Genomic DNA, 24,936 nt, shown 5'->3' with positions numbered 1-24,936 from the left:
GATGGCTGTTGTGTACATGTACGCAACAACATATCTTCCTCTTGTGTTCCTGAACTTGAATAGTCTGATTTCTCCACTCTCTGGCTTTGGCTTTCCTGCCATTCTCTGACTAAATATATCTGTGTTGTCAGCTTATCCCCTAATTCTACTGACAATGAAAAATTCTTTGACTATCTCACTTCTAAGATGGAACACATCCTATCAATTTCTCCTTCCTTAGAAATCTCCATTCTAGGATATTTCAATGTTCACCACCACCTTTGGCTCTCCTGTTCTTTCACTGATCTACCTGGTGAACAAGCCTACATCTTTTCTATCCTTAATGACCTAGAGCAGCTTGTACAGCACCCTATTAGTATCCTTGACTGCCTTGGAGACAGTTCAAACATACTTGACCTCTTCCTTACAACTGATCCTCCTGCTCATGCTGTTAATCTTTCCTCTCCGTTGGGCTCCTCCGATCACAACCTTATCACCTTAACCTGTCCTATCATCACTCCAGTAAGGCCTGTGGACCTTCTCAAGAGGCATTGGTTGTGGCACTTTGGAGCTGCTGATTGGTAGGCCCTCAGGCGGTACTTCTTTGGTTTTCCCTGGAATGATTATTGCTCCCATGGCCGAGAGCCATCTGAGTGTGCCTGGCGCATTATGGGAGTTATTCTCTCAACGGAGGTATACAGTACTTCCTCATATCCTATGACTAATGCAAAAAAAAAAAAACACCTGTTCTTCTGCTGTCCACAAGGCCTACAAAAGGTACCCCTGAATCTCATCTCTTTATGTTTCTGCCCGGAATTGTGCAAAATCTGTTCTTCACTCTGCTAAAAATAATTTTATTTGTACTAAATGCTCTGAACTCCAACTCGAATTCTTCCTGCTCCTTCTGGCACCTTGCCAAAAATCTTTCAAACAGCTGTACCTCATCATCCTTCCCTCCACTTTTCCACTGATGGCTCTGTAGCTATTTCTTCTACTGGTAAAGCAGAACTCTTCTCAGACTTTCTCCTTCAAGTCCACCTTAGATGATTCCGGTACTGCTCCTCCATCACTTTCACCCTCTGACTTCCTCACGACTGACATTAAAATCTCTACAGTTGATGTATTTTCTGCCATCACTGGCCTCAGTATTTACAAGGCATATGGGTCTGATGGGGTTTCTCCTGTTGCCCTCAAGAATTGTGCTTCTGTGCGTATACCTTGCCTAGGTAAACCCTTTCGCCTTTGTTAATTTGTACCTTTCCTTCTTGTTGGAAGTTTGCTCTCATTCGGCATGTCCCAAAGAAGGGGACCATATTCCCATCCCTCTAACTATCACCCAACTGCTTTAACATCCTGCATTTCAAAAGTTTTTGAGTCTACTCTTAACAAAGAAATTTTTAAGCATCTTTCCTATCACAACCTTCTTTCTGATCATCAGTTTGGGTTGCACCAGAGACATTCCACTGGTGATCTTCTTACCGACCTTTCAGATTTCTGGCCATCCTCCTTTCGGGACTTTGGCAAAAGCTTTGCCATTGCACTTGACATCTCACTGGCTTTCGATCGAGTCTGGCATAAATCTTCAGTTTCCAAACTGCCCTCTGTGCCTTCATCTCTAGCTTCCTTTCTGGTCGTTCTGTAGCTGCTGTTGTAGACGGCCACCGTTCATCCCCCTGAGCTATCAGTGGTGGTGTCCCTTAGGGCTCTGTCCTGTCACCAACTCTCGTCCTATTATTCATCAGTGACCTAAGCTGTACATCAAACCTGTCCACTCATACGCTGATGACTCCACCCGTCACATTTCCTTTCGTTTCCCGCAGCATCCATCTCGGCAGTTAGTTACTTCAAGAAGCAAGGGATGAGGCTATGGCACACTTAATGTCTGACTTGGCTCATGTCTCTTGGGTAAAAGTAATCTTGTTTTTAACGCATCAAAAACTCGGTTCTTACATCCATCAACCCGACAAAATCTTCTGCAGGATACCCTTTAAGTTTTAGCAATATCCAGCTCAGTCCTGCATCTTCTTTAACCCCTTAACTGCGGGGCGTCACTTTCGTGATGCTTGGGAGCAAGGGATCATACTGCAGGGCGTCACTTTTGTGATTCTGTGTTATTTTGAATTCACCTGGGCTTTCAAGTGGTGGCTTGTATCATCTATCAGTACTGCCAATGTCCAACACTAGTCAGCACTCCTAATCTCATCTGTACTCCCATCCATTGTTGACAATTTAGCCATTTCTCCCTGTTCTTGACTCCCCTCCCTACCCTCCCTCCATTACCCTATCCTCTCGCCTACCCGGCCGTGCTACGCTACATAAATCTTCCCTGGAATTTTTCACTGATTTCATCCATTGAAATAAGCCCTATGCCCTATTCTTATACCAAATAATATATACAAGAAAGAAATAAGGTAAGTGAGAGTGCCATACACCTGGAATTAGCTAATTATCACCTGACAACACCTCACGTGCACTCGTTTGCTAATTTTCGCTGTTTATTTCCCCTTGAAATATGCCGTATAATCTATTTTCGTAATAAATATACATATAAGGAGGGAAGGGAGAAGCCTAAGTGATATTTACATTCACCTGGAACTACCTAATTTATAATGTATTGTCTAGATTTCCTGCCAATCATTTCACTGATATATATTAGCTGCTGTCAAGAGGCTAACGTTGGCAGTAATGCATTTCCCTAGGTAGGCCAACACCTCAGCCCACCCTTATCAGTTCACTCTGATCTTCCAATGTGAAGGTACGTCTGTTTGCTCTTGCTAACTTCAGGCACTTTTCACTCCCATGCAAAGGGCCCTGTGACCTTTACCCCCTACTAAACCTCGTGTGGAAAGAGGTAAAGGGCTGACAATTGATAAAAGAATGGCTACGGTCTTTCTGTTGAGTAAAACAGTGCAAGTGGAATTGTAAATAATGTGTAAACAGCAAGTGAAAGTAATGAATGTAAATATACGTGAACAGTGGAAAATAGTTTTATAAGTTACTTCAAGTGACAGTGCATAACACAGTGTAAATAAAAGAGAAATGTAAATAACGTAAATAAAATAGAGAACGTAAATAGAAATGTAAATGAGTAGTATTATAAGAATACGAGTATATGCCCTAGGAGTAATGAAAGTGAAAGTTTCACTCTAGCATGTCTGAATACTATGAGTTATGAGAGTGAAGGTGAAAGTGACATTCACTCTCAATGCTAGTATACAGGACAAGAAAGTGAATGCTACGTATTTTACTGAAAGAAATTGAATCCCTACAGTGACAGTAAACTAATACTACTGAAGGAAACTTATGGATAAAGACTGTAGATATATATAAGTGTTATATAGTAATAGAAATATAAAGTGTGAGGGGTTTTATGAATAATAAATGACAGAATACCAACAGCGAACTAGCGCAAGTGGGAAGGTCATACACGCTCGTAATTTTCATTGCTTTCACAGTGGTTTTTATTTGGAGTATGGATCCCAAACTACTTGATAATCATAGAGTAGTGTTTATAGTGTTAATATCTGGCTGTGGTAATCATATTATGGGTTGTTGGGAAGTGTAAAGTGGAGACTTCGTTACCCAACTTCAGAGGTCTCCACAAGTCCTACGGTAATCGACAAAGGCTCAACAAACATCCCAGGAGAAAGCTGAAGGTATGTGCCATATGCATATGTAATTTTAATATTCTGGGACTAATAACTGATTTTTGGCAAATATTTTTTGGGAGTCTGTCGGAGCCCAAATAACCCCGCGGGAGACGCAAAACATTGGGAAACATGCCCACGGTGTAAGGGTTAAACATATATACTGTACTTGGGGTTTAATTCTCTCGTGATTTTTCTTGGAAAGAGCATATTACCTCTCTTTTAAAATCTGCTTCCAAGAGATTAGGTGTGCGAAGCAGACTCCATGCCTTCTTTACCCCGGCACAGTTGTTGACTTTATACACGGGTTTTATTCGTCCCTGTGTAGAGTACAACTTGCACATGTGAGGAGGCTACCCACATACAACTCTTCTCAACAAGGTGGAGTCAAAGGCTTTTAGTTCCATTAACTCTCCTCCTCTTACTGGCTTCCTTCAACCAGTGTCTCTTCGCCGCACTGTTGCATCGTTATCTCTTTTCTGTCGCTACTTCAGTGGTCACTGCTCCTCTGAATTGTCTGCCTGCATCCCTCCACCACTATGGCGGGCATGTAGCACCCATCTAGGAACGAACTCTCATCCCTTTTCTCTCTAACTCTCTAATGCAAGAGTTAATTGTTACTCCCAGCCTTTCATGTATGCAGCAGGTCAACTCTGGAACTGTCGTCTTCTGTCTGTATTTCCTACTGCCTATAATCTCCAGCATTTCAAATGCAGTGTGTCCAGGGATCTCGAAATGACCCGATCTTGAATTTGGCTCTGTGGTGTATTGTTTTTGTTTTTTCTTGGAGGGAGCAATTTGCGGGCTCCTAGCCTTTGCCTGGCCTTAGGTTCCCTCTTGCTTGCATAAAAAAATAATAAATAAATAAATGGCCAAGGAAAAGGTACAACGAATTATCATGTGGGAGTAAGAATACAGCTGTTAATGGTGGCATATAGTTGCCTAGAATGATATCTTAGACATTTTGTCTGTAATGGTGGCTTAATTATGGTTCGTCCATAACGGTGATTTCGTTCATAGTGGTGGTTTAATTAGAGTTTGTTCATTATGGTGGTTTAATTAGTTTATTCATTATGGTGGTTTGATTAGTTTGTTCATTATGGTGGTATGATTATTGTTCGTCCATAATGGTGATTTCATTCATTGTGGTGGTTTTAGTTCATTATGGTGGGCTAATTATGGTTCATCCATAATGGCAGTTGTGTTCATAGTGGTGGTTTAATTATAGCTCATCCATAATGGTGGTCTGATTATAATTTGTCCATAGTGGTGGCTTTAAAATTCATTGACTTTAACTTGGTAGATAGTTTGTACTTTAGTAGCCTACTTCCCATGGCCAAATAATAGATGACATTATGTGGCTCTTCATCCTCTCCAAAGCATTTCTTCATAATTAGCACAATTTTCTAGTGGTGTAATTCCAGACTCATCCACATGAACCCATTGGACTGCAGGCACTCAAACTTAATATCTCCTGCAGCCCACCAGCACCATACTCCTTTCAGGGGAAGAGCAGGGATGTTTGTATCACCCAGCAGTGAAGCCCTCCCATTATACAGGTGCCACCACAAGAAGGCTTACCATTCTAATGTTAATCTCATGTTACAGCCCAGCATTACAGCTGGAGATGGCAGTTTTAGACTGAGCTAAATTGAACAGAGTATAATGCTCAAAGTATTTATGGACAAAGTAGCACCCTGTTAATCTCTTGTGTCAGAAAAGCATTCGAGATGGAGAGATGACAATTTTTGATCAAGTTAAGGTGGACAAAGTATGGTGCTTAGAGTAATTATGAGCAAAGTAACATGGTGTCATCGTATACTCCTCTACATGCAGGCAAATCAGACTGGGTGGCGGGCAGAGGAGGCCGTGAGGGAGGCAGAGGGACAGCACAGGGAGGCAGTCACCACCCACAACACGGCACTGGAGGCCTGGTGTTCATCTGCTGCATCCGCCTTTACTGCCATGCAGGTACTGTCCTCTTTCACCTTAACCAGGCCCAGATTTTCATCCTGTTTGCAGCTTTGTTCATGGTGTCCAAAGCTCTGCATCCTTAGTGTATCACATCTCTGTGATCTGCACTATATTCTAATATCATTTTATTACTAAATTCAATATTGAAGGCTTAAAATGGCCATTGTTGGCCAAGCTAAAGTAAAAGTAGTGTAGCCACATCTCTTCAAACTTGCATTTCTTCGCCTGTCATTTGTATCTGCAGGTCACACTTCGCTGTCAGTTATGCCTTTTGCAGGTTAGAAACCCTACTGCTATAGGGTTTCTTTTGCATGTTGTACTTCTTTGCAATTTTCTTTGCAGGTCACTCACTTCTGCATATTTTTTTAATCACTCATTCTTGCTGGTCACTAATTTTTGCAAGTGCACATCCTTACAAGTCATTCGTTTTTTAGATTCTATAATACAGGCCATTAATTTTTGAAGGACAGCCTTCACTGCAGGCAGACCACACATTGCTGTAGGATGTTCATTCTTGCAGGTCAGTCTTGGAGATCTCTAATTCTTGTAGGTCAGACTTCTTTGCAGGTCTTTCATGTTTGTAAGTCACATCTCCTGCAGGTCCTACTTTGTTACAGGGCATTGATTCTTAAAGGCTGTTTGTTTTCAGAGGCTTGTTTGAAGTTATTCATTCATGCAGATCATTCACTGCTTCAAATTCTTTCAGATTATTCATATTCTTAGATTGCTTATTGTATGGCATTCATTACTGCAGATTTTTAAACTGGTCACTCATTCTTGCCGGTCTCTCATTTTAGTACCGGTAGACTCCTCATTTTAGCTGGTTCCTCATTTTAGCTGGTCCCCTATTTTAGCTGGCCATCCATTTTGGCTGGTCCCCTATTTTAGCTGGCCATCCATTTTAGCTGGTCCCTCATTTTAGCTGGTCCCCAAATTTACCTGGCTGTCCATTTTAGCTGGTCCCTCATTTTACCTGGTCTCTCATTTCAGCTGGTTCCCCTTTTAATCTGATACTTCATTTTTGCTGGTCCCACATTTTTGCTCATCATCCCTTTTTACTGGTCACCTATACTTTCAAGTCACCTTGCTAATAAAATAACTTCTTCCTTTTAGGTCATCCTTCCATCCAGGTCAACATTCCATCTAAGTCATCCTTCCATTCAGATCCCTCTCCCACTTAGGTCCATGTTGGTAACTCTGTAAGTCCATCCAAGTCATCCTTCCATCCAGGTCACCCTTCCACACAGGTCCATCCCTTCCATTCAGATCTTACCAGGTCACCCTTCCATCCAGGTCCATCCAAACCACCCATCTATCCAAGTACACCCTGGTTACCCTCCCATTCAGGTAGCTCTTCCAAACTGGTCCATCCAAGTCATATATCCATCCAGGTTGCCTTTCCATTCATGTCCATCCAGGTCACCCATCCAAACAGGTCCATGCAGGTTACCCTTCCAAACAGGCCTACTCAGGCTACCATTCCAAACAGGTCCACTCAGGTTACCCTGCTAAACAGGCCAACTCAGGCTACCCTTACAAACAAGTCCACTCAGGTCACCCTTTCATCCAGGACCATCCATGTCACCCTTCCATCCAGGATCATCCATGTCACCCTTCCATCCAGGACCATCCATGTCACCCCTCCATCCAGGACCATCCATGTCACCCCTCCATCCAGGACCATCCATGTCACCCCTCCATCCAGGACCATCCATGTCACCCCTCCATCCAGGACCATCCACATCACCCTTCCATCCAGGACCATCCACATCACCCTTCCATCCAGGACCAACCATGCCACCCTTCCATCCAGGACCATCCATGCCACCCTTCTGTCCAGGACCATCCATGCCACCCTTCCATCCAGGTTTATCCTTGTCACGCTTCCATCCAGGACCATCCATGTCACCCTTCCATCCAGGACCATCCATGCCACCCTTCCATCCAGGACCATCCATGTCACCCTTCCATTCAGGACCATCCATGCCACCCTTCCATCCGGGACCATCCATGCCACCCTTCCATCCAGGACCATTCATGTCACTCTTCCATCCATAAAGGGCAGTCTTCCATCCAGGTTATCCTTTCGGCAAGATCACATTTCCATCCACATTATTCTTCCATCTCCTGCCAGGTCTCTCTTTTTTTCCCTATCCAAGCTTCCTTCTAACTTACAATCCCATCATGTTTCTTTGTCACCTTGACTGTCTTTAAAAGTAAATAAACTTGTGTCTAAAATAAATAATAAATAAATCCCACTTGAAATGTCAGTGATAATTTTCACTGAGGGTAATAATACAGTAATGCATAGAAAGGGAGGTGTGTGTGTTCTTACCTAATTGTTCTTACCTAATTGTATCTTTACAGGAATGAGTCAAGCTCGTACTGTCCCGTGTCTTAAACCATATTTATCGTACATATCCTTAAACTTGTGAATTGTTTTGGCACACACTATTTCATTCGGTAGTGCATTCCATTGATCAATTGCTCTGTTTGGGAAACTGAATTTCCTTAGGTCTTTATCACCTCTCTTCTTATGCAGTTTTTTGCAGTGTCCTCTTGCTGATGCTTCTCCATATGTTAAGTAATCATTTATGTCTATTTTCTCCTTCCCTGATATGCACTTACATAGCATTATCATGTCACCTCTTTTCCTTCTCTCCTGTAGTGTTGGTAGATTCAGTTTATTTAGTCTTTCTTCGTAGCTTAGGTCCCTTAAGCTTGGTATCCATCTTGTAGCGGCCCTTTGAACTTTTTCAATCTTGTCTATGTGCTCTTTGAGATGAGGACTTCAGACTACTGATGCATATTCCAGGGTTGGTCTAATGAATGATGTTATTATCCTTCTTAGCATGTCTTCATTTATGTATGTGAATGCTATTCTCATATTTGCAAGGAGTGTATACATGTTCCGTACCTTCTCGCTGATGTGGTCAGCCGGAGATAGTCTGTTATTGATAATCACACCTAGGTCTTTCTCACTTTCTGATGTGTATAGGGTTTTATTTCCTAACTTATAATCCCAATCAGGTCTTTTTGCACTTTTACCAAACTTGATTACATTACACTTGTCCACATTGAATTCCATTTGCCATGTACTACTCCATTCATGAAGTTTATTTAATTCTTCTTGTAGCTCTTTACAAGAGTCTGTGTTAGTAATTCTCCTTTGCATTTTTGCTTCATTTGCAAACATATTCAGATAGCTCTCATTTCCAGTGTTACTGTTTATATCATTTATATACACTAAAAACATGATTGGTGCCAGCACTGAACCCTGTGGTACTCCACTAGTCACTTCTTTCCATGATGAGTAGTTTCCTCTTAGTACTGTTCTCATTTCTCTTTTTATGAGAGTCTTGCATCCAACAAAACAGCTTGCCTCGAATTCCTCCTTGATGGGACAGTTTCCATAAAAGTCTTTGGTGTGGTACTGTGTCAAAAGCTTTCTTGAAATCTAAATAGATACTGTCCACCCATCCTTCCCTTTCCTGTATTGTGTTTGTTACTCTGTCATAGTAGCTCAACAGATTAGTAACACATGATTTTCCTTTTCTGCAACCAAACTGTCTTTCTGTTATCATACTTTGTTCTTCTAGATGATTTACCCAAGCTTTTCTTATAAGCTTTTCTAATACCTTGCTTGCAACACTGGTCAGTGATACTGGTCGGTAGTTGAGTGGATTTTGTCTGTTTCCTTTCTTGAATAAGGGGACAATATTTGCTTTTTTCCAAATATCAGGTAGTTTACCTTGACTCAAGGATTTCTTGAAAATTAAAAATAATGGTTTACTTAACTCCTTTGCACATCCTCGTAGTACCCAACATGAAATTTCATCAGGACCACTTGCTTTTCCTCTGTCTAATCTACTTAACTCCTCCTGTATTACTTTTTCTGCTATTTGTATATCTGGTAGTATGTGTGGACATGCATGTTCCATATAGTCCCTCTCAAAATTTTTTTCTTCTGTAAAAACTAATTGGAAATTCTTATTTAGTGCTTCACAAATATCTTTCTCTTGTGTATAAATGATTCCCTCGTCCGTAATGGATTGTATTATATCTTTTACTTTGGTTTTGCTTCTGATATAGCTGTAAAACAGCTTTGGTTGATCACTACTTTTATTTATTATATCCTCCTCAAACTGTTTTTGGGCTTCCCTCCTTATTCTTGTATAATCGTTTCTTGCCTGTTTGTAATTATTATACGTCCTTTCACTATTATGTCTTCTGTATTTATTCCCTATGTGTCAAGTGGGGTTGGTGGAGGATTAGTGCCCCTCCCTGTAAAACAATTAACTCTAAGCCCTTGGCCACCCTGTTTGGGATACATGGCATCTGGCAGTGAATGAATGAAATGATCTATTCCACAACAAATCTCTTCTTTCTTTTGATTTTTTACATTCTGTATTGAACCATTTCTGTATTTTCTTCTTTGTGCTGTGGGATGTACTTCTGGACTCCTATTTCATAAAATTCACAGAATTTTTTATATACAGCATTTAAATCTTGTCCTCTAAGCTCATTTTCCCAATCAACTTCTAAGAAATACTTCTTTAGGTCTTGATAATTTCCCTTTTTATAGTTTAGGCTCTTTTTGTAACTGTCATTGCTGTTTACTATGTCATATGCTATCCTGAAGTTAAAATTTAGTACTGCATGATCGCTTTTGCCGAGTGGAGGGTGATATATTAAACTGTCAGTATCATTTTCTTGCCTAGTAAATATTAGATCTAGCACTGAAGGTACATCGTCCTCTTTTTCTGGTGGTTTCCCTCGCATGTTGCGTTAGGAAGAACTCTTGTACGAGATCCAGGAGCTTTTGGTCCCAACAGCTTTCTTGGCTAATTATATCTAGAGTATTCCAATTTATATTTGTATTGAAATGCCCAGTTATTATAATTCTTTCTGATTTCTCTTCCATTTTATGTAGTAATGATCTTAAACTCTGAATTGTACTCTCTGCCAGGTCCTCATATTCATCTCTTTCCCATGTGTTTGATCTGGGTGGCATGTACAAATTGGCTACAATTACTTTACCTTCAGATGTGTTGATCTCTACTGCAATCAGTTCTACTTGTGATGGTATATCTAGTTTTATTTCATTGACTTTTAGATTTTTCTTAGTTAATATTATAATTCCTCCTCCTTTTTTTAAATTTCTGTCTCTTCTCCATATATTGTATTTCTCTAAGTTTAGTATGTCATTGGATATCCTTGGTGTTAATTTTGTTTCAGTTAGGCATATTATTTGTGGTTCATTTTCTCTGACATAATCATTCATCTCTAGTAACTTAGATACCATTCCATCCACATTTGAGTACATCAACTTTATCATCTTGTTTATATACTTGTCATGACATGGTTCTACTACCTTCCTCCTTTTTATTCCATCCTGTTTGTGTACCACTTTCGTATCTGCAATCCTATTACTTTGTAAAAAAAATTTCTTCTTCTCCTCTTCTGATCTTCCCTCATTTTTTGTTTTTGCTTCCTCCTTTTTCTCTTTCAGTAATTCCAGTTCCTCTTGTGTTAGGCATCATTTTATCCATACATTTTTGAACTCCTCTTTTTCCATAAGATTCTTTGCCTTTTTTAGTATCTCTTCCACAGTGTTTACACTCTGGAAAGTCACCTTTAGAGGTCTTGTCGTGCTTTTCTCATATTTCCCTAACCTTTTGTGTTCCTCTATGTCTTTACTACAGATTTCCTCTGATACTTCTTTCAGTAAGCTCATTACATTTGCCATCTCCTTTTTGTCTCTTGTGATCTTGTTTTTTACTTCTTCTTCTTCTATACCAGCGATTACTATAGATTTGTTTATATCTACTGAATCTCTGACTAACTTTGGATTGTTTTGGATTATTCTTTTCACCTCCTTTTTAATGCTTTTTTCCTCCACCCTTGTTTCCAAGTCTTTCTTTACTTTCACCATTTCAGCATACGTGGTTTCCACATCATTTTTGTAGCTTTGCACAGCTTCATTCACCTGTGTTATCTTCTCCTCAATATCACTGCTATGGTCTATAAGACTGCTTACTTGCCTAATTGTCTCTGTGTCATTTTTGAACTCTTCCATAACACTCGTGATTGACTACCGTACTTGCCATTTCACTCATTTTCTTCCTAAGTATACTCAGTTCCGCTGTTAGTTCATTGATGGTTGTGTCTTTCTTATTGGCCTCCCTTCCTAGTTTTTCTGTTTCTTCCTTTTGCAAGTGCATCTGCTTCTTTATTTCATCAATTCCATTTTTGAAAGCCATTTCTAGTTTGGTTACATGTTCAACCAGTCTATTGTGAGTCTCCACTTCAACCAGTTCTTGGTAGAAATCATCATTTTGCTTTTTACCTTTATCCCTTTTCTTTTCCAAATTTGCTTTACTAAAGTATGTATCCATTTTGCAATACTAAAAGTGCAGAGCACTTACAATCCCCGTGTTGTTGTAGTCTAAACAAACCTCAGATGACTCAGTGTATTCCTTTGTCTTGGTTCTCTTTCCTGTTTGAACAAGTCTTGTTTAAACTTATTATTTTTTCCTTTTAATAATGAAAAATCATTTAGTCTAACCTGGTACAGAGCTTGGCTCATACAAAGATACTAATTTAGGTAATGCCACTGGCCGTGTTGGTTCGGTACGGAGCGCCGATGTCACACATCCGCCTCGATTGAATCCCTGTGTGTGTGTGTGTGTGTGTGTGTGTGTGTGTGTTTTAATCAAGTTTACCATATTTGTTTATGTATGTGTGCGGTAATCAAGTTTACCATATTTGTGTATGTGTGTGTGGTAATCAAGTTTATCATATTTGTGTATGTGTGTGATGATCGTTTGCCATATTTGTGTATGTGTGTGATAATCAAGTTTGCCATATTTGTGTATGTGTGTGTGGTAATCAAGTTTACCATATTTGTGTATGTGTGTGTGATAATCAGGTTTACCATATTTGTGTATGTGTGGTAATCAAGTTTACCATATTTGTGTATGTGTGTGTGATAATCAGGTTTACCATATTTGTGTATGTGTGGTAATCAAGTTTACCATATTTGTGTATGTGTGTGTGATAATCAGGTTTACCATATGTGTGTATGTGTGCAGGAGCTGGAAGAGACACGAGTAAGGTTAACCCGAGACACCCTGTGGGGAGTGGCCAATGTCTGCTCACTCCTCGCCGTTCACATTGACCAGGTGAGATCACTGACACCTACAGCATCATTCATTTTTATTCAGATGAGATCATTAACACCTACACTGTAATTCCCCTTTTATTATATTTTCTCTTTTATTATTATTTATAGTTGGTTTGATTTAATGAGAAAAACTGAGACTCTCATGGTCTGAATAGTTAATCATGGTTGCATGATGTCTATTGAACCTTTGTTATGTGGTAGGAATGAGTATCATCCATAGTTATTTATTCTGCATATTACACTTCATGGACTCATTTATGTTACTGATGCAAAATGTGTTGAAAATAAAATGATTTAATAGAATGCTAAGGTTGCATTACATTTGAAATCACTAACCATGCAAGCATGTGTAAGTATTTCATTTTCCTGGGCCACTTCCCTTCTCAAACCCCTACTGACATCCCAAAGGTCCCTACACAGAACTGCATCCCAAGTCTTCCTCACTATATCTCTGGACAATCTCCCCTCCATATTTGTAAATGTGATTCTCTTCAGCAAGGCACTCTACCCCTTCTTCTCAGCATGTCCTAACCATCTTAATTTACTGGTTCACATTGCTTCTCTAATATCTCTTATGCTTAGTCTCTCTCATAACACACTATTCTGTGTTGTATCATTTAGTGATGCCTGATTCATCAGTCCTGACATTCTCATTTCTATGGAATATTCAAAATAAATCCCTAAGAAGGAGATGCTGCAAAGCACCCTATGACACTTAATTTATATTGAATGACTGCAAAATATCCAGTGGGGAAAAACTTATGTTCAAATAGTGCAAGAACATCCAAATTACCATGAAAATATATATCATTTCCGCAAGTTTTCTAATAAAGATCATCTGTCTTTGGTCTGATAAATCTATGTATCTATTGTCAGACACTGTAATCCAGTAAGGGGTGGCCACAAACAAATCGCCTCCATGTCGCCCTGTCCCCCTTGATTTCACTGCCCTAATCCCAGGTCACACCCCCCTCCGTCATATACCTCTCCACTCCATCTCTCCATCTCATCCTTGGCCTCCCCCTCCCTCTCCTCCCCTCCACCTCACTCACATACACTCTCCTTGTTAGCCTCTCACACTCCATCCTCTCCACGTGGCCAAACCACCTCAATATGTTTCTCCTAACGCTTCCAATCACATCCACATCCACACCACGATGATCCTTCACTTCCTCATTTGCCAATCTGTCTCTCCATGTGACTCCACATGCTCCTCTAAAATAACTCATTTCCACAGCTCTCTTGACTTGTCTCTCTCCAACAAGATCCAAGCTTCACTTCCATACGTTAGAGTTATTATCACAATACGGTACTCTCATGTAGTAACTTCTTCACTTCCATGCTTACTTTCCTGTTCCTAATCACTGCTTTCAAGGAACCAGCAACCTTTCTTCCTTGTTGTACCCTTTCATGCACTTCACCCTCTAAACTTCCATCCTTACTCATCACATTACCCAAGTACTTAAACGCACACACATTTCCATTTCCTCTTCATCCAACCTCATTGTACATTCACTGACTTCACCTCTTTCGAAGACCATAACTTTACTCTTCCCTACATTCACCTTTAGATTCCTTTTCTAACATACTTTCCCAGACTCATCCACCATGCCTTGCAGCTCCCTTTCGTCTTCACTTAACAACACAGTATCATCTGCAAACAACAGTACAGGAGTGTCCAAACACTGCCCTCTGTCATTAGGGCCACTCCAACATCCACTGTCGTGCCTTGTATCTCTTTTATAACCCCATTCATATACAGACTGAACAACCATGGAGACATGACACATCCCTGTTTCAATCCAACCTTAGAGAAGAATTCACTCATTTCACTATCCACACGCACTGCAAGCTTAGCACCCTCATACATGCTCATCACAACATTCAGCAACTTCCCATATACTCCATATATTTATGCATGTTCAGTTTATGCATTTCTCCATTTATGCGAGTGGCAAATTTTTCATTCAGTAATTATCAGTTTATGCAAAATTAACTCATTTTATGCGGCTTGCTACACATAGTGGCCTAAATTCGGGTTCCAGTCAGGAAATTCCTGCCAAACAATATCTCCTCGCCACGCTGCTCAGTTCAGCCCGAGTCTCTCACTGTATCAGACATGCTCTGAGTAGTCTTCATCCAAAAACGTGACGTATATTTACATGTAAAATAGGGGGTTAGGTTCTAGGAGCCGCATATTTTTCGTTAGAAATATATTTAAAGATAGGTTATTATATGTCTGCTGTAAGATACCCAAGACGGTGTGTTTGCATACGAGGTCACTGACTGGACACATCAGGCATTCTAACCTAGCCTGACCAACTAGTTCTGCCCCCTAACACTCCTCCTAACACTCCCCATAAAAATTTTAACCACCAATGATTGCCATTAAGCCTCTTGGAAGTACTCATTACCAATCAAGAAAAAACTTTTGACCTAACCAACACGTCAATGGCTGTCTAGCGTCACACATATTTCGCCAGGAACCACTTTCAGCGCTCATAAAAAAAAAAAAAAAAAAAATGCAGTGTGAAACTATATTTTTGAAAGTCATTAGTCAAAAAAAAAAAAAAAAAAAAAAAAAAAAAAAAATGGCTATACTGAAGTCGTCAGCATGGAGTAATTGCGTACTGTACTTCTCAATTCTCAGATACGCACAAATTTATACATTGTTCTTTGTTTATTATTGTACTTTAGTTTGAATAAATATCATTGTTCTTTGTAATGGAGGAGTATTAACCCATCCCGTTTGGGTGGCATGTATACATGATGACCTAGGGACGTCCGTGTGGCATGTATACACGATCTAGTGTTTTATAGTATTTTTATTGTATTACGGTATAATTATGATTATAGCATTATATTATTATATTATACTATTATATTATAGTTTCAGCTGAGAAAATATTGTTTAAATAACAGTGATTTTTAAGAAAAACACTTGCTGGTGTTTTGGGTGGTGAAAACAACCCCCGGATGTGATGGGTTAATGTCTATGTGTGAATATAACAGGTAATCATAAGTCTAACCCTCACAAAGTGGGGATCATCTGTCCACCAAATTCCATTTTTCCCATAAGGCCTGTGGTTCCATTTATGCGTTTTCCATTTTGTGCATGCTTGTTTGTCCACCAATTTGTCGCATAAATGGGGGCCCTACTGTATTCTTAATACTTTCCACAATCCTTGTCTATCCACCTGTTGTATGCTTTCTCCAAAAACATGAAGGCCGCTTACAAAGTCTTTCCCTTCTCTAAAAACTTTTCCACTAAAGATCTAAGAATGAATATCAGATCTACACAACCTCTTCCCTTCCTAAAACCTCCCTGTTCTTCCCCAACTAATTCCTCTGTTATTTCCCTAACTCTGTTAATAAGTATCCTACCATATACTTTTTGTATTACACTAAGAAGACAAATGCCCCTGTGATTACCACATACTTCTTTTTCCTCTTTTCCTTTGTACAGAGGAATAATTATACCAGACCTCCAGTCATCCGGGACTCTACCTTCCTCCCAGGCCAATCTGCACATCTTCCACATCCGTTCTACCACTGTCTCTCCCCCATGGTTCAGCATTTCACCACACACTCCGTCAATTCCTTGGGCTTTCCCCATTTTAACTTTCTTCATCACTTCCACAACTTCCATCCTACTGATTTCTTCCTCTTTTCTTACATCCCTCTGTCTCCCAGTCATTCCCCAGCCACTTATACTTGCATTACTTTCATTCTCTGTGTTTAACAATTCATTAAGTGTTCTCTCCATGTACTTACTTTTTCTCCCGTCTCCACTAGTAATCTACCATTTTTATCTTTCACTCCCCAACTAACTTCTTTGGCACCCTGTCTAACTCCCTTTACCTCTTTCCAGCTATAATCCAAGTTCTCTGCAAATCTATTTTCCCTGAATTAGCCTTAGCTGCACCTACTGTATTGGTTATTGTATACATCATGAACCTACATCCATACAACAGTGGCTGTATATCATTTCATAATACTCACCTCCATTCATACTTATTCATACTTGAACAAAAATATCAGACATGTAGGCTCAAACTGCATATACCCACTCCTACATTCCCAAACTGATATTTGTCAGCATCAGTTATCATGGTAGCATGTCATACCACCCCTGCTGGGATTAAGGCATGTGGCTAGAGATAGATAGATGCCCGGGGTACACCCGGGGGGGGGGGCCTGGGCCCCCCCTTTGCTCTTTGGGTCTTTTAAAAATTTATATATATTTATTTCGATAACAGCAAGACATGAATAATTGGCAAGTACAAACAAAGAGTAACACATGAGCCATCAGCTCCCTGACTCTAAACCTGCATGTGACCTCCCTGTAATTATCGGATTACCTGTCCTCACCTCACTACGGGCCCCCCCTTTAGAAAATTCCTGGGTGCGCCCCTGATAGATGCCATACTTATTAACATATGCTCTGTCAAAGCCAGCCATCCTTCACAAACTCAACCATGCCACACCAGTAACCTCTGCTTTCAACACTGTTTTAATACCTCCAACCACACAGCAACAAGAGAATCTAAGATCATTGCTAGTGCGGGTGGATGTGGAAGGGGAGGTGGGCGCGTGGGTGGCAGAGAACAGAACGCAGCAGACCCCACCAGTCCCTCTCATATACACCCCTGCCTCTTGCCTCCCCCTCCCCACACCCTCAGCCACACCTTCAGCCACTCCAGCCACCACACCCTCTGTCCGCTCCACCATTACAGGTAAGTGGATCAGATCTACTGTTGCAAAAGAGCTGGGTGAAAGGGGTTGTAAGGGTGCATGTGCTGTATGTGCTTATAAAAAATTTGTGTACTGGCTATGTGATGTACTGTAAATGGATATGGACATTTGTAAGTAGTATCAGGGAAACTGTAGGCCATAGCACAGGTGGGTACAGAGTCCAGTGGATGCCTGTAAGCATCGTGTTTAAAAGTATATGGAGGTATGAGGAAAGTGATGGTTGTTGTGAGAGTGTGACTCTCAAAGGCCTGTACTGATGAATGGAGAGACTTGAACAGTGAGGGGTTTTAAGTACCACAGTGCAGTTAGAAAAAGAGAGGTAAGGCATACACAAAAATGACAGGCAAGCATAGTGTCACAGTGAAGAGTGACTGGCTCAATGAAGACTTCAAATAGGAATTAGAGGTCTGAGTCTGGGGGCTGCAAGAGGACTGCATGAAGGGGTGTTAATGCCCACATTAAAATGAGGGCGTGAGACTTGGGCCCATATTCTCAAAGGTTAAGGAAGTTCCCTAATACATGTACCTCATCCTTAGCATTTTATTTCTGGATATGGCTGGTTAATATTCTTTTCTACATTATTTATGCAGAGTATGGAGATATTGGAAGGATTTATGTAACACATAAGGTGCAGTAAACAAAATATTTCATTTAGGAAATGGCATTAGGGAGCTTCCTCAACTGATAAAAATATGGGCCTTGCTGTGGCACGGGAATGAGAAGTCCAGTACATGTAATAGGGAAATGAAGGTGCTTAGCAATGTGTGCGGAGTGCATAGTGGACAGGATAAGAAATAATGCAGTCAGTAAAAGACATCATGTAAGGAAACCTGTTGATACTACGATAGGAGAGAGTTTGCTTGTATGGTATGGTCACATAGAAAGAGTGGATGTAGACGTGGGAATGAAAAGAGTACCTGGCATATGTTATATGTAAGTTTGAAAGTGGGAGGAGGTGTGGGAGGAGGTGTGGGAGAAGTGTGTTTGAAAGTGACGTACAGAAGGTGACAGGGCTAGGGAACTGACAGGGAACTTGACTTGGTAAGTTGTATTGTGTACTATAATGAGGAGCACATGATAAGGGTTTGGCACCTATGTCTTGGCCTGATAGTTGACCGACTGATTCTGGGATTTAGGTTACTGTGAAGTGCATCTGTTAAAAAAAAAAAAAAAAATACAGACAGACTTTGGGAACTAGAATGATAAGATAATGAGTGTCTGACCCATTTCAGTGGAACTACTCTTGATATATCTTCTCTCAACTGAACTTTCTCTTTTCTTGCTTTCTAGAACCTACATTGCCCCAACCATAGGTGAAGAAAGATGTCAGAATTATGATGATGATGATGATGATAAACTGAAATGTAATTTTAGAAGAGGGGGAAAAAAAGACAATCACCAATACAACTGTACAACTATATCCAATTTTTATTAATATTTTGTTTTTCGACTGGGAATTATTTCTTAATTTCTTTGTTAAGATTTTATCAGTATTGTAACCATTTCCCTAGATTAATGGTTTTCATTGTTCTCTTGTTTATCTTTTCCCTCAGAACTCTCAGATAGTGAAGATGACAGTGAAGAAAGGAGTCCTGTCCCCATACGCAAAGCTCACGCACTTTATAAATTTTCTTCAAGGGTAAGTCTAAGGGGCAAATCTCCCTTCTGCTGGATGCCCTTTGTCAATGGGGTGCTTCTGAAAAGCCTATTCCGATAGATGTCACCACCATTGGGACAAACACAGTCCCTGCGCTGTTTAAAAAGCATATTTTTCTTTGTTAAATATCGACACTGCTGTGTGAAACTGTGAATCATGGTAATGTCATATACCGTAATATAAATAATACAAATAAAACACGTATATATAACGTAGCATGAATTGTTTATATTTATCATAAACGGAAATTAAAATATCATTGATGGCATGTGATGGCAACCCACCATTTCAGTGGTCCTATGTTATTTAATTTCTGCTACATTTAGTGCAAGTTAGGTTCTTAATACATAGTTTGTTCAGACGGTAAATTACGCCAAGCAGGTATCTTGACTCATTCAGTCTCTGTGTGGGCAGAAATTTAATGTTGAGTAAATACTGGGACTCAACATTTTGCTCACTCTCTTCACCCATGCACACCACAAGACCCGTGTTGCCATGGTTTGAGAAGGCCATAGTGTTGCCCCTTCAGACCCTCCAATGCAATTACAGTACCTTACTTTATCTAACCTAACCAGACCACAAGTAGTCTAAATTGTATTATTTTAAGCATTAGTCCTTGTGCATTTGCTTTGAAAACAAATCTCTCGTGAAAAAATTTAACACTGGACTGTCTTGCGCGCATGCATGAAGGGAGTGAGCAAAATGTTGAGTCCTAGTATTTACTCAACATTAAATTTCTGCCCACATAAAGACTGAATGAGTCAAGATACCCACTAGGCGTAATTTACAGTCTGAACAAACTATGTATTAAGAACCTAACTTGCACTAAATGTAGCAGAAATTAAATAATATAGGACCACTGAAATGGCAGGTTGCCATCACATGCTATCAATGATATTTTAATTTCCATTTATGAGAAATATAAAAAATTCACGCTACGTTATATATATGTGTTCTATTTGTATTACAGTATTTATATTATGGTATATGACATTACCATGACTCACAGTTTCACACGAGTGTAGATATTTAACGAAGAAAATTATGCTGTTTAAACATCGAGGGGAATGTGTTTGTCCCAATGGTGGTGACATCTGCCGGAATACTAGCTTTGAAAGCACCCCATTGGGTATCTGGAATGCTGTTACTTGGATATATTCTCATCAGTTAAAAAGGCTCCTTAGCACCTTTACCTTACCAGATTATTTTTGCATGTGGCAGGCTGATATTCACTTTCTAGTACAGTATATGCTTTATGTTAGGTTGTGGTTACAAAGGCATAAAGAACATGTAACAGAACAGTAGGGTAAGTCAACCCTTCGTGGGCCAGGGGTTACCAAGTTACAGGGAAGGCCGATGAGGTCCCGGCGGACCCCAGACCTTAATAGTGTATTTGTCATATTCATAAAGTTATATCTACTAAACTTTGTACATATGTTGCCCAGGACACGACACGTGGAACCAACCCACCAAGTCTCCCCCCCCCCCTCTTTTTTTTTTTTTACAAAACTTTTTCGTTTTATCAATTTTATTAAAGTTTGAGTGTGGAAGTACTGATTCTACACTTATTTGAATGTCTGATTGTCAGTATTCTTGGAACAGGTTCTCAAAATAATAAGTTCATGTATAAAGTAAATTAGCATGATCATTAAATAAAACTATCCCTATAATGTTCAAATTTGGTACAACAGTTTCTTGTTTTATCCTCTTGATGAGCATCTTCTGTATAACTACCACCACTTGCATTTTCAGAATTATCATCAGCACTCACAGGAGACTCAATACTACTCACACTAATTTCACTGTCTGATCATTCGAGCACTTCATAATCATCAGCGTCAGATACAGATAAATCACCATTTGAATAATTTTCTTCTTCTTGGTCACCTTCTGCCACCACCATTGAGGTATAAAACTTTGCTGCTGGTATTGACATTGTCCTAATGTTTATAATCTGAAGTATCTAAAAAAAGATATATAAAAAAAATTAATCACATGAAAGGCCAGATGGGGTCCTGGTGGACCTCACTGACATTTATTGCAATGTCACTCCTTAATCGTGCGAGATTTTTTGTTCAAATTTTATGAGGATATAAAATAACCATCTACAATAAAAGTCATGAGAGGCCAGGCTATGAAATTAAAAAATGGCTTAATGGCAACATTTTAAAAACATGCTGGGGTCCGCAGAGACCCCATTTGCCCACAAAGGGTTAAAGTGATATATTGCAAAGGAAAAGGCACTAAAGAGCCTCCTTCACTAACAAGAATATTGTCCCAACACCAACACACTTTTTATGCCTACAGATGGAGAGGGCAGTGAAGCTTGATCATAGTTATTTGGTCGAATATATTACCGCTAAACCAGGAATTGAACCCGGCATAGTGGTAATATACTGGATGATTTTTCCTGTGTAAAGTACAGGTTTCTTTCTTCATAGTAATTGGGTATGAGGAGGGGTTCCTTTTCCTTTTCTCATGATCCTTTTTAACTTTTTTTTTTTTTTTTTTTTTTTTTTTTTTATCAATGCATTTTTCTAGTGGTAGCTATAATGCATGAAAAAAATCATCATTGTAACATAATGTTTGACAGGGATTGCTATTAATCACTGCAGTTAGGATTCTTTTTGAGTTGAATGTAACAGTCCAGAGAGAGAGAGAGGAAAAAATAAAAAGGAATATAATCATACTGAAAGGCTCAACTGCATATGCAATACTTAGATAATATTTGAGTACAGTTTTTTCACTCCATATTTCTCCCCTCTCATACAGTATATGAATTTCCATCATGCATCTAGTGTTGGCACAGTTTCACAAATTTCAAACAATTAAAACCGACTTTCTGTACATAACTTTTATGGTAAATCTAGTTTTGATGCATAAATAAATGCCTTTCATGACTTTATAATACAGTAATTTATCATGCAAGACTTCTGTAAAATAGTGCAAGTACTGCACAATACATGGTGGCTCTTTCCTTTGGTGACACTTTCAATCAGCAGGACATAAACAGTCAGTGGGTAATACAATATTCTGTAATGTGCGACATGGAGGCGATTTGTTTGTGGCCACCCCTTAAGGGATTAAGGCATCTGGCAATAGATAGATAGATAGTAATGTGCATGTGGCTACTAGATATGTGAATCATTTTAGCTTGTAGAATTATCACTAACAATATCATTGCATACAAGCCTTATGCAACATCAGTAATGTGAGTAGCAGGTTTGGTATACTGTATACAGTAGTACTTAACACGAAAGTACTGGTAGTTGTACTGTATTATTATATTTCCAGAATGTCTTAACTTCTCCAGCATTTCTAGGATAGATATGATGGTGGCAACAAGAGCAGGTGCAGTAATGGATGTAGACACTGCAGTATCATTTATGAAAACAATGTCACATTTCTGGAATGTCTATAGTTCTTCAGCATTTCTAGAAGAGATATGATTGTGGCAACAAGAGCAGGTGCAGTAATGGATGTAGATACAACAGTATCATTTATGAAAACAATGTTTGTGATACTATAGTTACAATATCAGTAATATTCAGCCCTTCAGGGACGTATTTAGCTGGTTTTGGTGCTTCTGTATGCATTCAACCCACAGAAGACCTTCAGCTGTACAATGCCATGGCCAATCTCAGTTCTTTAGAAGGAAGCATGGCATTCCTGAAAAGGGTTCCAATTTACCAGTTATTGGAGGTGTACGGGCCCCAAGGTTAGACAACCATAGTACAATATATTTTAGGGTAGATAACCAGCCTGCTTCCCATCCATCCATCCACCCATCATCCAGTCCTACATTGTCCTATGAGGAGCATAAAAGCCTGGGGCTAGGCAGTTGGTCCCGACGTTTAAGATGAGAGTGACCAGCCTCACTCATCCCCGAGTGGCAGTACATGAGCAATCAACCCCAACCACCCCTTGGATATAAACCTTCACCGGCTCAGTCCAATTGGAGCGCAATAATTACCCACTAAACCACCAGGCGCCAAAATTTGGTTTTATGGTTACCACCCAGCATAGTAAATGGTTTCCTGGTGTACAGGGAAACCATTTGTCTTGTCACTCAGTGTAGAGTCATCCACAGGCAGAAGAAAGAAAAAAATAAAGGAAAGAAAGACAGAAGAGGGAATGTAAAGTCACCTGTAGGGAGAAGGACAAGGAAAGAATGAAGGAAAGAAAGACAGAAGAGGATGGAAGGAAAGAAGGATGGAGGAGAGAGAAGGGCAGACACCCAACAGCAGCACTGCCTGCTTCCCTTGGTGACATTATCAAAACGCCTCCAGTCACCTTCAGGATCTAACTTATGGAAGGCCATCACTCCAAAAGGAATGTTCTAACCAGTAAGAACTATTACCACTGTACCTATGTTTTCAGTAATATTTTGCTGTATTAACACAAAAACATGATTATCATTTGCACAGAGTGAGAGTGAAGTGTCCCTGGCTACTGGTGAAGCAGTAACTGTGATGGAGGGCAGCAATGATGAATGGAGTCTGGTGAGAACGCGTGCAGGAAATCTGGGCTTTGTTCCTGCCAACTTTATCTCATCATCTGCCTCTTCTTCTACAAGGAATGCAGACAAAACATCTATTACCAAAGATACCAAAGATGCCAAGATGATGTAGGTAACTCGCTTTAAGGCTTTTTAACAGTTACATTTACTAGCAGCCAATACTTGAGCTACAGCTATATGACTATAAAAAAAAATAATAATTCTGTTATACATTTCTGCACTGTCTCAAAATGAAGTGATAAAATTACAAGAGATATCATTAATAAGTACAACCTCAGCCACAGTAACAGTTTCTACCTGAATTATCACCACAGTTAATAAACTTAGCTACCACTGCAATGTCTCATCTGCTGTTATTAAAGAACAGTATACCCCAAAATAAGCACATTAAAAGTACAGTATTGTACTCTAATACCCTACATGTTTGCAATTTCATGCTAAAAGTTCTTCAAAGTGCAAGTCGGGCTGTGTGATATATTGCTGTAGTATCAGTATGCAATAAAGGATCAGATTCAAATATGCATACTTTCAACAATCCCTGCTTAAAGAGTATGAGCCAATGTAACCAGATTCTCCATATCTACCTCCACTCTTACCAAAGATGAAACTTGCTAACTTACTGCCGTGGCTCTAGGCAATCACACTGACCACAGTAAAATTGCTCCCCATCATGTCTAGTGACAACCTACAACATGAAGCAAAAAACACTATTCTGAGAAAAACATTATCTGATGCTGTTAAATAGTTAATAATCGTTGTCTTTAGCTTCTTATATAATTTCAAACTCTAGACATGTGAATTTTTTGTGGAGTACTGTCCTGTTTTCTATTCATGTAAATAAAAAGATAAAAAAATAGCAGATAGATTATTTTCTGGTTAGGAGGGCCGATAGAAGGTTAGTGAGGGATGTTAAAGTTATAGGAAGTGAGGAGTGTGTGCAGCAGCACAAACTATTGATTTGTGATATGGTGCTTAAAGAACAAGTGATGAAAAAGAGGACTTATGTACCTAGGAGGAAAATATGGAAGCTGAAAAACCAAGTAGTAAGGGATGCCTTCTATAGCGAGTTGAGGAGAGTGGTGGCTGAACAGGGAGCTGTAGACAGAGGCGTTAATGAACAGTACAGAGCCCTCAAGAACAATTTCTTGAGAGTTACTGATGTAACATGCGGCTGGACAAGAGGACCACCAAGACATAAAGTAACTTGGTGGTGGGATGA

The 24,936-nt window shown here is 39.7% G+C and overlaps 1 protein-coding gene across 1 annotated transcript in view; it reads left to right on the top strand.

The window, feature by feature from the left end:
• LOC145393423 (proline-serine-threonine phosphatase-interacting protein 1-like) overlaps nucleotides 1-24,486 on the top strand; it is a 35,841-nt gene extending 11,355 nt beyond the window's left edge. The window contains exons 8-12 of the mRNA XM_080267519.1: nucleotides 5,463-5,597; nucleotides 12,695-12,784; nucleotides 17,321-17,522; nucleotides 19,095-19,180; nucleotides 23,626-24,486. Coding sequence (XP_080123645.1) covers nucleotides 5,463-5,597; nucleotides 12,695-12,784; nucleotides 17,321-17,522; nucleotides 19,095-19,180; nucleotides 23,626-23,829 — 717 coding nt within the window. The 3' untranslated portion in view covers nucleotides 23,830-24,486. The remainder of the gene's footprint in view (nucleotides 1-5,462; nucleotides 5,598-12,694; nucleotides 12,785-17,320; nucleotides 17,523-19,094; nucleotides 19,181-23,625) is intronic.
• Nucleotides 24,487-24,936: the final 450 nt, after the last annotated feature.

The sequence above is a fragment of the Coenobita brevimanus genome, chromosome 24 (assembly GCF_032717465.1).
Source record: "Coenobita brevimanus isolate Jiangsu-jjx chromosome 24, ASM3271746v2, whole genome shotgun sequence".
NCBI classification, from domain to species: Eukaryota; Metazoa; Arthropoda; class Malacostraca; order Decapoda; family Coenobitidae; genus Coenobita; species Coenobita brevimanus.
This window is presented reverse-complemented; position numbering and strand designations above follow the sequence as displayed.